This window comes from Capsella rubella, unplaced genomic scaffold (assembly GCF_000375325.1).
Source record: "Capsella rubella cultivar Monte Gargano unplaced genomic scaffold, Caprub1_0 scaffold_5, whole genome shotgun sequence".
NCBI lineage: Eukaryota > Viridiplantae > Streptophyta > Magnoliopsida > Brassicales > Brassicaceae > Capsella > Capsella rubella.
Window position 1 is genome coordinate 122797 of NW_006238919.1, and position 15562 is coordinate 138358.

At 37.0% G+C, this 15562-nt stretch overlaps 3 protein-coding genes across 3 annotated transcripts; all 3 read right to left on the minus strand.

The window, feature by feature from the left end:
• Window positions 1-33: 33 nt before the first annotated feature.
• On the minus strand, window positions 34-1370 carry LOC17884945. Its single transcript, XM_006292327.2, has one exon. The coding sequence runs from the start codon at window positions 1352-1354 to the stop codon at window positions 164-166; it is 1191 nt and encodes a 396-aa protein (XP_006292389.2). The 5' UTR covers window positions 1355-1370; the 3' UTR covers window positions 34-163.
• A 2493-nt stretch (window positions 1371-3863) lies between these two features.
• On the minus strand, window positions 3864-6973 carry LOC17887383 (auxin efflux carrier component 4). Its single transcript, XM_006290695.2, has 6 exons — window positions 5630-6973; window positions 5296-5554; window positions 5018-5103; window positions 4417-4574; window positions 4235-4311; window positions 3864-4130 (listed from the first exon to the last, which is right to left on the minus strand). Exons 1-6 carry the CDS (start codon window positions 6819-6821, stop codon window positions 4064-4066), a joined length of 1839 nt encoding a protein of 612 aa, XP_006290757.1. The 5' UTR covers window positions 6822-6973; the 3' UTR covers window positions 3864-4063.
• A 3857-nt stretch (window positions 6974-10830) lies between these two features.
• LOC17884991 (homeobox-leucine zipper protein ATHB-17) lies at window positions 10831-13693 on the minus strand. Its single transcript, XM_006290318.2, has 4 exons — window positions 13494-13693; window positions 13016-13206; window positions 12811-12890; window positions 10831-11266 (listed from the first exon to the last, which is right to left on the minus strand). The coding sequence occupies exons 1-4, from the start codon at window positions 13570-13572 to the stop codon at window positions 11011-11013; spliced, it is 606 nt and encodes a 201-aa protein (XP_006290380.2). The 5' UTR covers window positions 13573-13693; the 3' UTR covers window positions 10831-11010.
• Window positions 13694-15562: the final 1869 nt, after the last annotated feature.

Below are 15562 nucleotides of genomic sequence, written 5' to 3' on the forward strand. Positions count from 1 at the left end.
CTCTGTCTTTTGTTTACTCGTAGAGACACAATGTGAGAATCAAAAGCTTTTCATTTCCAACACCCAACCCAACGAGTAAATAACACTACATCCTGTTTTGTGCTATTGTTTCCTATTACAAAACGTGTTAATAAAAAACTGAAGATAAAAAAAAGTAGAAGGGTTAGGTGATCTTTTTGTCCATGTTAGTGATGAGCTTCTTCATCTGAAACCTCCAGATACAGAAGTAAGCGAAGCCAAACCCGATCAACACATACAACCAAATCTTATCTTCCCCGCCTTCCTTCTCCGACCAAACCTCTTCAATCCCAAACCATTCCCTCTCTCCTTGTCCTTTGTAACTTTTCATTATGCCTTCCATCACTCTCCCATACAAGACATATATCCTATCCCGCCCCGCCACAGTCACCGCTGTCGGAAAGCCTTCGACGTCGAGGTCAATTTCGTCATAAACCACTCCTTCACTCCAGCTGTCTTGGCTCTTGAGTAACCAGAGCTTCTTCTGCGACACCACCATGACCGTGCCGTCTCTCCTTCTCCTAGTCATCCCGTCTGCTGCAATCACATCTCTGTTCAGCAGCACCAGCCTCGCCGTGCCGGTATCTTCGTCCACTTTGAACATCTTCCCTGTGTTGCTCTGCACAACCAGGAGGTAGCCTTTGCTGATGTACACGATCCCGTTCAAGCCGCAATCGCGGAAAGTTTCGTCCGCGTCTGCCGCCACCGGCTGCGAATTGAACACCGGCGATCTGGAGAAGATGGAGGCAGCGCCGTCGCGATCGACTCTCCAGATGAAGTTTTTGGCTGAGTTGGTGACGTAAGCGTTGCCTTTGAAATCAACAGCCACGTCATTGGCGATATCGCGGGAGATGTCCTCGTCGTCTCCGGGAAGCGAGGGGAGAGCAGAGAGGAAGATACGGCGGCCTCCGCTGCGGAGATCGTAGGCGGCTAGGGCACTGAAGGGAAGGAGAGGCGGTGCGCAGTGGATGGCGGCAAGTAGACGGCGATTAGTAGAGTCAACGGCGAGACCGAGGATAGTAGCGTTCTCCGGTAGATCGGGATCGGAAATGAAGGTTTCGACGACTCCAGCGTCGGAGACGGAATGAATAGTGCGGCTGTGGAGGGAACCAACGAGAAAGTGCTGGTCCCTTGGATCCCAGGTTAATCCCTCCGGGTAGAGTCCCGGGGATCGGAAGTTGATAACGTGGCGCTTATCGGCGGAGGATAGAATCGGAAGTCCAAGAAGTAGGACGACGACGGCGAATAGAATTGGGAAGAAGAAGAACGATCTGCATCGAGTGGAAGGCGACGACGACGACATCAACATGTTCGCTTTCATCTGAGATACTTCCATCTTTTGACCAAATTTCATAAATCAATTCGATATATTCTAAGGAAACCAAGCCCATTTATCTACCAATGGGCCACATTTTTTATGTATTGGGCTCTTAGCAGACTTCTCTTCGCCTACCGTTTACTTTATACGACTATCAGGCCGAACAATGGGTTTATCTGGTACCCAAAATCATTTTTAAAATTCTGCTCCAATCAAACTCTTTTTCTAACTTTGAACGACATAAGAAGTTTCGTTCATTCAGTTAATATCATACTTTACTTGTGTTCCAATAACCACAACTGTCACTTTGTGCTTCACGTTTATCTCTACTCAGCAATGGTCGATTTCCAATAATTCCAACAATAAAAAAATAAAAATAGGTATATGGAAGGCCATCCCATTATTTGCAAGAACACTGAACACCATACAACCAATGTATTAGTCTGAATACCCAACATTTTGAAATCAGTGCCAGTTTAGGGATTAAACTCTAAGATAAATAGAGGTTTTGTCTAAATAAATTTCAAATTCTTTTTAATGTGCAGTAGCTAGCTAGAGTCATCAAAACTAACAAAAAAAAAAAAAAAAAATGTAAATCTCATATATTATTGCCATTGGATATGGCCACCACAGCAGAGGAGAGGGGGCAGACATTTTAGTTAGTTGGTGTTTTGTTGTTTGTATACACACGCATGGATTTTGTTATCCACAAGGACATTAAATTTTGATAGATACGTTGAGATGTGAATCTAAAATGCATGTTATGTAAATTTGGACCGTTGCAACTAAATGTAAAGGAGAACGAGAGAGAGACCCTACGATTAGACCATTGTTCGTGGTTCCTCATACATTGCCCATCTCCTTTCTCTCTCACCAACCCCATTACTTTCATTTCTTTTTCTTTTATTCGTTTTATTTTTTTATTTATAGATTTTGCTTTTTCTTTTATTTTTTTGTAAAAGTAGATTGTGCTTTTTCATTTTGTTTTGTATTTTTTTTTTTTTTAATTCAATCCAATTTATTCATAGCATTTTGGGTTCACAAAAGTCATCATATCATTAGAGCAAGGGCCAAACTTTCTATGCAAAAAGTGTTTTCCATGGTCTCTACTCTTCTAACCTGAAAACTTAATTTTGATTTATGTACTTGTATTTAAACACGGTTAAAACAAAATGAAAACACTTTCATCATGAATTTAGAGTAAGATTAATATGTATGTGGCAATTATTGATAAGTTATTTTCTGTGAGAGAGTGGGAAACATATTCGATTAGACTTAAAGGAAACTTGAGTTGAGTGTAGTATATATATAACAAAAATGTTGGTCCAGAATAAGCTAAAGTACATTTTATTACAGCCAAAATCTTTTCACACCATATTTATTTGTATTGGATTTCATGAGGTCCACATTGTGATTTGGGGCAAATACTTACTTGCCATTGCATGCAATTCATAATAAAAATTAGAAGAAAAAGATAACGAAGTAAAAGATGTGTTACTTCCAAAGTGGATGCGTAATATCGAAGCTGTTTAGTTTTGAGAGGATGAAAAATCTTTCCTCTCGTGAGATTACCGATAATATGTTCGTGGGAATATATATGATATAAACTCAAATATATATATTTTGACTGTTGATTAGTTCCACAAAAGAAATATATATAAGCTTATAGGTAAGAGGAGTGATATAATCGAAATGCGAATAAAAGTGTGGTCCATCGTCCATGTTGTTATAATACAATACTTTTGATGCTCGAATTTTTATGTTTGAGAAGTCACACGTGGGGTGGGAACCTTTTTTCCCCTTACTAAAATTTTAGAATATTTTAATATTCCGAAACAAAAGAAGAATGAATTACACAGAAATTATGAGAAAATAAAAATATTGAGGGCATGCATGCATGTGTGTAGTGTAAAACGAAAAGGGTAAACTCTTGTCGTGGAGTAAAAACAATATATATGCATCGTCGCTTTTGGGCAAATGTTGTCTAGATTTTGCATTCATTGAATTTTCTCTATATCCATCCATCCACATCCACCACTTACGAGTCTCGATCCCATTTGTTTCCCTATATTTTGCTTTGTTTTCTCTATATACGTACGTAGTGTATGTGTGTATACACTTTGATGCCTTCTTAACAGAATACTTACTCTCGACTAGTAGTATACTCCATCCCAAACAATATTCATAAGCTAGAGTTTTACTAGCTACTCTTGTATCATCGTCTACAAACTCACTCGGGCACATCATAGATTTTTGAATCAAAAGTATGGTATCATTGTCGGACAAACCACTAAACCACTGGAATGATAAGATTCAGTTAAGAAAAAGGTGCATATATACACATCATACGGCTGTATAATAATGTTTTACATATGCTTAGCCAAAATCTACACATTAAAATTAACATAAAACAGAAAAGCAAAAAAAAAAAAAAAGGTAGATGAAGAGTTGATTTTTTTTTTTTTTTTTTTTTTTGGCGTCTAACGGAGACAAGATCCTTAATCCATTCAAATCTTGTTCACTAAATCCTAAGTACTTTTTGTTGTGTTCCACAAATATTGGAACCAAAAACCAAAGAGGGCATATATATCTTCTTCTTGACCTTTCCACTCTTTCCCACAAGATTAAAGGCTTTCTTTATTTCCGTGGTGGTTAACCGAGAAATGAAGAAGAACCCAATCTCCGAGGCGCTCTCAAAAGCCAGTTGAAGAAACTGAAGGGACCAATTCAGAGGCCAAGAAGAATATAGTAGACCAGTGTTATGGGTAACGCTATTAACATTCCAAATATTACCCTGCATCCATTTTCACCAACAACATATATTTAGTGTTAATCAGGATACTACTACTTGAGCTTGACCCAATAAACATATAACAATGTTGCAAGTTTGGAACTTACGCAGTGCTGAGGATCGTGGGATGCACATTGTACTCTTTTGCAAACACAAAGGGAACTATTCCTTGAGGCAACGCAGCCTATATTTATAAACCCATGCACTCAACATCATCATCATCTTGTAATAATATAGTTACAGACCTATTATAAATCATATGTAAAAACAAAAGTACAAATTTGTATACCTGAACGATGGCTATACGGAGAAGGTCGCCGTGTAACCCAATGACAATCCCAGCAACAGCCATGATGGCCGGACCGGTTATAAATCTGACTGCCATGGCAAACGTGGCGACCGAGTTCCCACAAGCAATGATTTTTGGTTGAAGTGCCATGAATAGACCTTAAAGTTTCACCGAAAAAAGAAAAGAAAAATTAATTAAACAAGGGATTTGAGAAATTGACCAGCAAGAGTTAGGTCAGCTACTTGGTGAGACCCCAAATAAGTACACACAGCTAGCCAGTGGGGAGGGGGGGACCGGACCTACCGACATGTCTGCTGGGTCATAGAGGGTCCGGATCCTCTCTCTCTCTCTCTTTTGGTAAGTGCTTTGTACAGTGTCCATATATGACTTTTACCAATTACAAGCTGGACAACTACGACTAATTTAAACACACCCCCAGACCCCACCCTTTTGCATTAAATGAGTCTTTAACAGATATGATGAGAACAAAATTTGGACCCAACATTATCATTCTATCTTTTAATTAGTCATTAGATCATCATCAAAGACAAGTCTTGAGATGAAGAGGAAGCAAGGTTACTAGTGTTTGAATCATACATACCTAAGCTGAACATAGCCATTCCAAGACCAGCATCTGAGAGTATGGAGATGGACTGTTGTAATATTTTGGGCATAGCCACATGCCACCTGCTTCCAAAATAATCCCATTACTCCATTATTAGTATTAAGTTTCCATTACAAAATTATATTCCTCTGCATAGGCCATAGCTTATGATTATGTTATTTCCTCTTATAAATTCAAATAATCATATATTATCCACATAACCAACCAGTAAGTAAGAAAATGATGATTGGAGTGAGACTGAGACTGAGACTGACCGGTAAGCAACAAGAGCCCAGATGAGACCGATGAGACTTGAGTATGTGTTTGGGTTTCTGATGAGTTTTCTCCACACCATTATCAGAATCAGTCTCGTCACCACACTTGCCGGCGGCATATGTGTTCCCATGCCGCCTCCGCCTCCCCCAGCCGCCTCTAGCTCCGCCGTGGAATTAGACTTTACTTTGTTTAGCCCTGCCGTAGCTTTCTCTATCTCTCTTTCACCCTCTCCAACATCGCCACCGCCGATATCACCACCTGACAAAAACACACCAAAATTAGGATTAATATAAATTTGATTAAATAATACATGTAGAGTAAATTAAAGCAAACCTCTAACGGCATCACTCTTTCGAGGTTGATCAGAGACGACCATCCGGATCTCCTTGGCGCCTTGCTCAGATTGCTCCGTGGCGACGTGTTCACCTCCGCCTCCACCGAAGACGTCGGAAACAGGGGAAGCGCTAGAGCTCCAAACAAACATGTGAAGCTCCTTAGCGTCATGGCTCGCTTTGTTGCTATTGTCCTTATCTTGCTGTTGGTTTTCTTTAGGGATTTTATTCGGTTTAGTTGGAACAGCCGTATTCCCGGATGAGAACTCCGGGTTCGGAGCCGGGTACGAACCCGCCGTCGCCGGGTTAGGGTAGAATCCGTATCTGACGGCGTTGTTCTCCTCGAAATTGGAAGGCCGTGGAGTCGGACCACGAGAAGAAGATTGAACGGAGTAGAGATCGGCCGGACCAAAATTAGAAAGCCTCCCGCCGGGAAAGCCCATGACGGAGTAAAAATCGGAGTGATTGAAATTGGAGCCTCTGGGAGTGGAACTGAGGCTGTAGATCTCAGCTCCGGTGAGATTGGAAGGGCGTGGAGTCATCATCAGTGACCTCCTGGAGGCGTTGGATTTCCTGACGGTGACGTGGAGCTTGCCGTCGTTTCCGATCTCAGCATCGGTCTCGAGGAAATCATGGCCGTCGAGGGAAACGACGTCGGACTCGACCTTGAAGGAGACGATGGAGGCGGCAGTCTCAGGGAACTGCTCCATGATGAGAAGCTTAGCGCCACGGTACTCGAAGAGGAAGAGGAGGAGAGTGTACCAGATGATACACTGAAGAACGACGACCTGGACCATGAGAGAGCCGGCGTAAGAGCCGTACATGGCGATCAAGAGAGGGATCCCCATGACGAGAGTGTTGGGGAGAGTGCTGAGGGAGAAGATGGTGATCATCCACTCCAAGCTACCGTTCTTGGTGAGGTTGGCCCAGAGAGCAAGGAGGAAGAGCATGATGATCTTCTGAAGGGTGTCGGCGGCGATGAAGCGGAGGTTCATGGCGTAAGGGTCGTTGGTGGAGATGAAGTGGAAGGAGAGGAGAGGGACGGCGAAGATGGCGACGAAGCGATTGATGCCGGAGCACTGGTCAGGGGAGAAGATCTTCCACCACTGCACGGATCCGTAGGCGAGGATCATGGCGACGTAGAGCGGCACAACCGCGGTGAGGACGGTGTACAAGTCGTGCCACGTAATCATCTTTTACTTCTGTGTGGGGATTAAAAAAAGACTTTGCTGGCTTTTAGTTAGTAGTGAGAAGAAGAGAGAGTAGTGGCATTAGAGGGGGAAACTAGAAGAGAGGAGAGGGGCAAAATGGGAAGAATAAAGAAACCGTTAGGGGGGATTTGGGAGAGGGGGCCTTTTAATTGACTCAATATCATCATCATCATCACTCTTTATATACTAGTCCAGTAGAGAGTCATACAGTAGTGACAGTGTCATCATCACTCATCAGTCATCTGCACACGATTACGTTTTCTAAAAGTTAATTAATTAAGGGAATAATTTAATTTTTATGTGTGTTGTAGTTGAGTGGGGACACGTGGCGAATGGCATATGGGGCAGTTTCTGGCGGGACGTGGACTGTTTTTATCATGGAATATTTTAGTAATAGTCAGTCAGTCTCTCGTGTGCTGCGTTTTGCTCCTAACATAAAGCAGTCAAGTTTTTGCACTTCGTTTTTGAAGTTGCCTAAAAAAATAAGTACTTTTACTATTTTTTTTTCAGGGACTTGACAGAAAGAAAAAGGAAAAAAGAAGTTGTATTAATAAAGGAATAATTCGAATTACTGTATCTGTAATCATTTTCAGTTGTAGGATGTAATTTGTATTTCGTCCGACTCCAACCAAATACATTAAAAAAAGGGGGGTTTGTCTTTGTTGATGATACAGGGCAGCAAAAAAAAAAAAACGTCATTAGTGTTAGGTCCAAAGCACTGCTGGACCGTTGAATTTAATAATACCAACACATTTATTCTGTTTTCAAAAACGTATCTCACTTTGCTATTCCTATAACTATAATAATTTCTTCTTGTTTTTGTTTACAAGACAATTTGGGTTTTATAAAGGTTTCCGGAAGAAATTAAGTCCCAATTTAGCTTTTAGTATTGAAAATAGTTACGATCAGCTTCACTATATATACAACTAACTCCCAAAGAAGGCACGTCCAACTTGTTTCTGAGCTTCTCGCCAGTCTTGCTTATTAGTGTTATTCGTGGTGGTCGTAATTGTTCTCATATTATCTATGGTTCTGACATTCAGACAACGTACCTACCTACAAACTCGGATCTTGGCTACTAAGACTACAATCGCCATAACACTGACAGGGTTTAGGTGCCAAGCGGACCTGCACCAAAAAATATATATACTTCAATTCAACTTCCATCACGGCCAACTTAACTAATGGCATCCAAATGATTTGGTAATAACAAATTTAGTTTTGTTTCTCTCCACAGTATTTATACTTAATTGTGATCACTGTTACAATAATTATTGTTTGGTTACCTAATTAACCTTCAAAATATTGTCACTCACAATTTTACTATTTTATATATGCTAATTATAATGTGTCGCAGCCTAATGACCTTGTAACAGTCATACTTCGCCCTCTACCAAAACTTGTGATTTAATTTAGATTATCTTTGCTCAAATTCAAAGGATCTCACTGATTAAACACTAACACTGGTCATATCATTTTCCGTCCAAGATCAAATTATTATTATATAAGGCATCTCAATTATATCCAACCAAATTAGATATAGATACATTTTATATCCTTATTTTGTTTGTTCTAGATAGACGACGGATATAATGAGAAGTAAAAATAAAATAAAAATATAGATAGACGACGGATATAGTTTGACCTAATACTATTTGGTATATATACGACCCAATCAATAATCATTGGATTCAATAATCATGGGAGGCTGCAAATGGTTTTAGAGTGTAAGAAGATGATGAGTTATATATAACGTTAAGGACATACTATAATCTCTAACACACACCTAATCACATGCTGAAGACCGAAGAAACGAGAGCACGAGTCACATCACCATTAATCATTCTTTTTGTTCTTTACATTAACTACAAATAAAACTACCATTCAAATACATTTTTTTTTTATAGTATCAAGATTACGATTTTATAAATAATACAGTATTACTATAGAGCATTGGATAGAGAGTATCGAGTTTGGCGTACCTACAAGATCAATGCTCTTTTCGCTATGCTTAGAATATATTTAGTCACATGCATGTTCGTTCGTTGTAATTAATAATATATATCTCACTATTCACTATTTATCAGATTGTATGGTTAATGTGGTGGACACGAGATGACCTGTATTCTCTGGACCCATGAAAAAGATCACAGCGCTCTGATTATCTCAAAAGAGCTAAAGCATCCTTATTCCCAGCTTCACCACACGCACCACGCTGATGAGTATAGCTAACCAACGAGGAGCTAGCTAGGGGTCAAGGTGTCTTGACTCTTGATCAAGTCTGGTCATACAATTAGTACCATAATGATGTGGATGTCACGTGATACGCACGTGGTCCATTTCCCATACATGGCATTCCTACCTTGTGCCGGGTCGTCCCCGTTGCTACCAAACCCCAAGGCCTCCTCACAACAAAGTTTTTATTACTCAGTTCCCTATTTTCCTTTTTTTTTCTTTTCTTTATGTGGCTTTCCGGAGATTTTACTACATATATAATATGTTCCTAACTATAAGTGTGTCTCGTTAGCTTTTCGGAGTAGGTCTATACGTGAATAATGCTAAAACGAAATATATACGAAATTGGTTTGAGAAAATAAAAGAAGTTATTAGGTACGTAACTTTATAGATTACTAATCTTCCTCAAAGGAGGAAATAATAACAAAGTAAGGAGCAAAAGCCTTCAAAGCTAATATAGTTAATGTCAAATAGAAAGTACAAAAAAGAAGAAGATATGTAGTTGATAACTAGGGAGTTAAGAATGTGAGACAAACCGTGCCGTGCGGGGGAATCGGATACAAGCATAAATGTAGCCGGAGGTCGATTCGATTATGGAATTCCCAAGTAAACAACATTACATCCTGACATTGTAAGAAAAGATTAAGCTACACTACTTTGAATCTAAAGACTCACATTGTAGAAAAGAGATAACCGTTTGGGACGTGTTTAACTTCGATCCCAGTGGAAGACAGCGCTCGCAAGACCTGATATGGGGTGTGTTTAATAAGTCAAAACTAGTTGACTCATCAGATAAGAATGAATGGGAAACAAGCGTGCATTTTTTAACATGAACTAAAAACCGAACATAAAATTTCAAGAATGAACGCATGAATTTAAAATCTAATCGCAATTCCCAGCTGAGAATGAACAAATGATTTAACAGTTAAAAAAAGACATAGATAAACAGAACACATATAAGAATGATTTAAAACCAAACATAAACTTTAAGAAGTTAATTAACGTTTTGGCTAAACGCAGCTAAGAATCGAAATCAGTTAAATGCAGCTATGGATCGTTAATAAGCTAATGGTTTAAGATTGTTTTAAAATCGAACATAAAACTCTAATTACCCCTAATTAAAACTCCATTGTTGGTACCGTACGTCGCAAGCTAGTTTCTTCCTCGAACTATTTGACGACAGTACTGGTTTAATGCAAAATGGGGAAAACTAATTATTCGCTGTTATGTATTTAATCTAGAACGGGAAAAACTTCTCCAATCAAATTTCAGATGAGCGAGCAGAGAGATTGACCCACCGACCAAGGATTTTGGGTTTCTATTCAAAACTTTGCAGTTACATATAAACGGACTCGAAACTTTACGGCCCTATCTAAACGGCCTAAAGAATTTTCACACCAACCTTATGGGCCCAATTTCGCCTATTGTTTTTCCTTTGCTCGACATTTTCAGTTTTATTCGAAAAACACACAAAATCTAGTTATAGACCTAGGCAAAATAAAAATTATTTGGAAACTGGATCGAACCAAACTCAACTGAGTATGAGTCTATGAGATACCAAACCAAACCTAAGAATATAAAAAGATAATTCTAATATGTAAAAAGATAACACAAAGATAATTCTAATATGTGTAAAAGAATACGGAAGAAATTCAAAATTTATGTAAAGGAAACATAACAACCAAATCGTTTAAAGTGTTTTGAATCATACTGTATTTGTTTATATACTAATTTGTTTTAATTTCTGACTTCAAGCTTCAAATTAAGGATATTGGATTTCTAATTAAAAAATAATGAAATAATATTTACAAAGAGTTGTTGTGCAGCACAAAATCTCTAAGTAGTATATTTACACGAAATCATGTGAACAGCAATTTTGCTTTTGGGCTGAAGGGGTTGACTTTCGTTGACTTATAAACCATACTGATAACATAGATCAATCCTCACGCTCTTGCGGCGGAAACGTTTTCCTGGCTGGAACCGCCATGGAATTAGGTGGGGTGGCTGCAGTGGTGACACGCTCGCAGCGAGGGCACATGGTGAGGCTGGAGGCGGAGTTCACCGTTGGTGGACCGACCTTCATGGCTCTAAGCTCTTCTACTTCTCTATGGAGCCTGTGGTTTTGCTCCGTTAACGAACCAAACCACCTTTTTAGATACTCGCATTCCATCTCTGTTTGCTTCAATTTGCTCCTACTCCAAACAATTCCAAAGAAAGGACGAAGTTATTTATTTATGCATGTAAACATGCATTTTAGTTAACCTTGTTTTGTACAACTTGTTAATATATACACTAGTATGAGATATGACATCCGAACACGGATCAAATGCTTGTTGACGATGCAAAATATATTAAAAACAATTATGGAAAATAAAAACGCATGCATGAACTGCACAATGAATTATGAGTCAAAGGGCATTGATGTAGAAAAGTAAGCACACGAGGCAGAGAAAGAAAGAAAACACATTCATTGTCTGTCTTGGATTTTATATATTCAATCAAATTAAAACATTAAAAATTTAAAAGAGAAAGAGGCTATATATCAAATATACTTATGGAGTATTATAAAAAGGTTTGTGGTTAATTATGATTATAGTTATATTTTGGGAAACCGTCATAATAGTAATACGACCATTCTTGAAACTCTTCTCTTATATTTACTGCACCATATCTTTCCCATCTCTTCACACAATTATTGTGGGATGTATAAATAAATAAAGTATTGTTATTTGAGTAAAAAGAAAAAAGACATTCTAACCAATTTATAGATTTGTTTTTTTCGATTTGGGCAAAACAATGACTAACGAATTATAGAATGACTAGCTAGTAATATACGTTATACACATGAAACATGTAGATTGATGCAGAAACTATAGAACTATACGTTACACACAAAAAAAAAAAAATCCTAATAAACGACTAATGAGTGTATGAAACATTCACGAGACATCGACACGTGAATACATAGGTACTTGTATTAATGTATACACGTACTGACGTAAACGATCGAGCCAAAGTGTTTTTAAAAGACAAAACTTTGCTCCAAGTTGTTACATCGAATACACACATTTTATATATATAAAAACGTGTTAATGGATATCACAATTGGCGGCTCCAAAAAAAGATGCTGTTGTCACTCGTGAAAATAACCATGCAACAACACATATATATGTACGTGATGTTGATATATGCATAACTACTTCAACACTATATTACTATTTCGTTAATATGTGTGTTTAATTGAGTGGCTGGCTGTTAATTTCTTTCTGTAAATTTGTTTGACTTGAAAAACATTTTTGGTCAAATTAATTGACATTTTCCTCGTATATATATTATATATATTCCATGTAACAAGTGGAGAATTTTAAGAAGGACCTAGAAGGAAAGCATTATATATATAAAAAAAAAATGTGTTGATGGAGGAATGAGATAAATAATTTTCATGAAAAGGACAAGGTTAACTTTATTATTATTTAAGGGTACGACTTGTATATATATGTTAACGGGGTGGGTCGAATCCGATTCAGATTTCATTTTTTTTTTTTTTAGTTTCTGCTTTATATTTATATTCTGTCAACGTTTAACGCTTATATATATATATGGTGATCGAACTCTCTCTCGTTAATCATCAACCACCCGCTTATTATTTTAACCTTACATATTATATAGTCAGATATTTATTCATTCACCAATGATGTTAAAAAAAAAAAAAAAAAAAAAAAAATTAAAAGCGTACCTTGCTCTACGGTTTTGAAACCAAACTTCAATTTGTCTTGGCCGTAGCATCAAATGCTGAGCTAGTGCTTCCTTTTGTTTCTACATTTTTACCCCCAAACAAAAAAAATAATATAAAGAGAAAGAACGAAAGAAACATTCATAATTACAGTTCTTTTTTTTTTGTAATAAAAATAAGATAATGATAGAGAAACCGAAGTAGTTACGGGATTAAGGGTATGGTTCTGTCTGAAACTATCTTCAAGAAGACGAGACTGTTCTCTGGTTAGACGGAGCTTCTTCCGAGGAGGAGCAGAGCCATCATCGTGACTTAATTCCTCATCCTCTCCGTCTTCAGACGACGGCAAACGATTCATGTCTAGCTTTAGCTGTTCTCTCCCTCCTCCGCTTCCTTCATCTGAAATTTATTCATGTGTTGTTTATATATATCACCAACGACAAAACGGTATATATTATATCGTGGTCAAAGAGAAATTAATAACATCAGTTTTGAGAACTCATGAATTTTCCTTGTATAAACATATATATATCATCAACAAAAAGAAGAAACATAGAATCCGAACACAAGCCTTACATAGATATACTTATGCATATGTGTATATATATTGTATAGTTTCATGTGATCAAATATGAAAAGCAGGTTCTAGCTAGTGTTGATGTATATGGGTGTGTGAAGAAGCTAACCGGAGGGAGGGGAGGAAGAGAAGCCTGGAACGGAGATAGTAAGATCTAAATTAGAAGAGTTCTCCGGTAAAATCGCCATTTGATCCGAGTACTTTTGATTAGCTAGGGTTCTTAAGAGAAGAATTGATGAAGAGAGAAAAAGAAAAAAAAAATGGGTAAAGTTTGAGAGGAAAATTAAACTCTCAGTTTAATATAAAAGGTTAGGGGTGAGAGACAATAATAAACTTGAAGCGTGGCGATGCCTTTATATTTATACTATACGTTTTGTATAATTTACAAAGTTAACATACACGCACGAACGCATGCGTGATCCATATGGCATAGTACTATATGTGTATGCGTACGTATATCATTGTCATTATGCACGTAAATAGTAGTTTTATTTTATATATAAAAAAGGACCTAAAGACATATATAACCAGTGTAAGAAGATAAACAGTATTAAGATGCGTCGGGTTAAGGTATCTATCATCAACCTATGAAAATTTTCTATTTTATTTTAGTAGTAGTAGTTATTATACTAATATGAAAAATTAAAAGCTAAATAAATAGGAGTATTAGTAATAAATAAATAAAAATTAGAAGAAGAAAAAAAAGGGAGGAGTGTTGTTGACTGAACCGAAGGATTCACTAGTCAAAAGAAAATTAGAGATGAGAAAGAAGAGCCGTAGGATAAGTGACACGTGTCAAACAGTTGGATCCAATAGTTTGGAGTCATTAATACAAACGCTGACTGACTCCGTGTGGGAGACTAACCCGCAGGTTTTGTTTTTTAGTCAGGTTTTGTAACATTTTATTACTAGTTTAATTAAATTAATTACCAATTTAATTACTCTAGTATCTATTTTTAAGTTTGATTAGAAAAGATATATAAAAAGAAGATTCTCTCTTTATTCCGTAGGAACGTGAAGCTGAGTCGGTCCAAATATTATGAAAATGATTGAGAGAGATCAACTCTTCTTCTTCTTCTTCTTATTCTATACGTCTCCCACCAATTTCCATTACGATCATCTCTCATTACTACTTTTTGTTTCACTTTTTGTACATATATGTCGATGATGATGTTTTGTTTTTAAGAGAGAGAGAGAGATCGAGAGTTATGAATTATAAACTTGTGATAAATTATTGACATATAAACGCTTATTCAATACTGTAAATCATAATTACTACGTTAACTTGGGTTTGTTGAATCTGTGTACGGTTTAAGATACTAGTCATTCAAGACAACAGCATAAGACAATCTAATTGTCCATGGAAACATGTAACGTTAACGTATTATTTAGTCAATTTAAGGAGTATTATTATTTATCTCTATAAACTAGTATGTAGTAGTCTAAAACTAGTTATAGAAACCAGTTTTTCTTTTTGTATATGTAATTTTATTCCAACAATTCACACACACACACACACATTATAAAAAGTATGTGTAGAATTAACAATGCTACGTGTATACTTTGTTTTATTAAGATACTTATATAAAGATAACAATACTTGACCGGTCTAGCTACTAGACCTTTTGTGGCGCATTCTTGGTCATTTGCATGAGTCATATATATATTTTTTCTGATTTGCATATATAATTAATAAGCACTCGATTAGATCACACACACACACACACGTTCCTTTATTTAACTGACTGCTTAATTATTTGTTTGTGATCCACCATTAGATTACTATTATCCGAATTTCGTGATTATGACATACATATACTAGTATTATTTGCTCTGCTTTCATATATCCTATAAAAATAAAAAGTTGACAAAAGAAATACTATTGGTAATCATTTTCTCTTTTCTGCTTTGAGAAACACCATGAGTCCAATATATTCATTCTCCTGCTATCTCGCGAAACGCATGAAAAAACAATACTGCATGTTTCAATATTGTTCAATCATATTGACCAAATTAATTACAGCAAAGAAACTTATGTTTTCAAAGGTGCCTAAATTAATTGGTGCATGAGACCCAATAATATACGCATAATAGTATCTTTTCATACTAAATTGAAGACGATATATGTGAAAATTCAAACCCAAAATATTCTATATATTGATGAACATATTTGTGTAT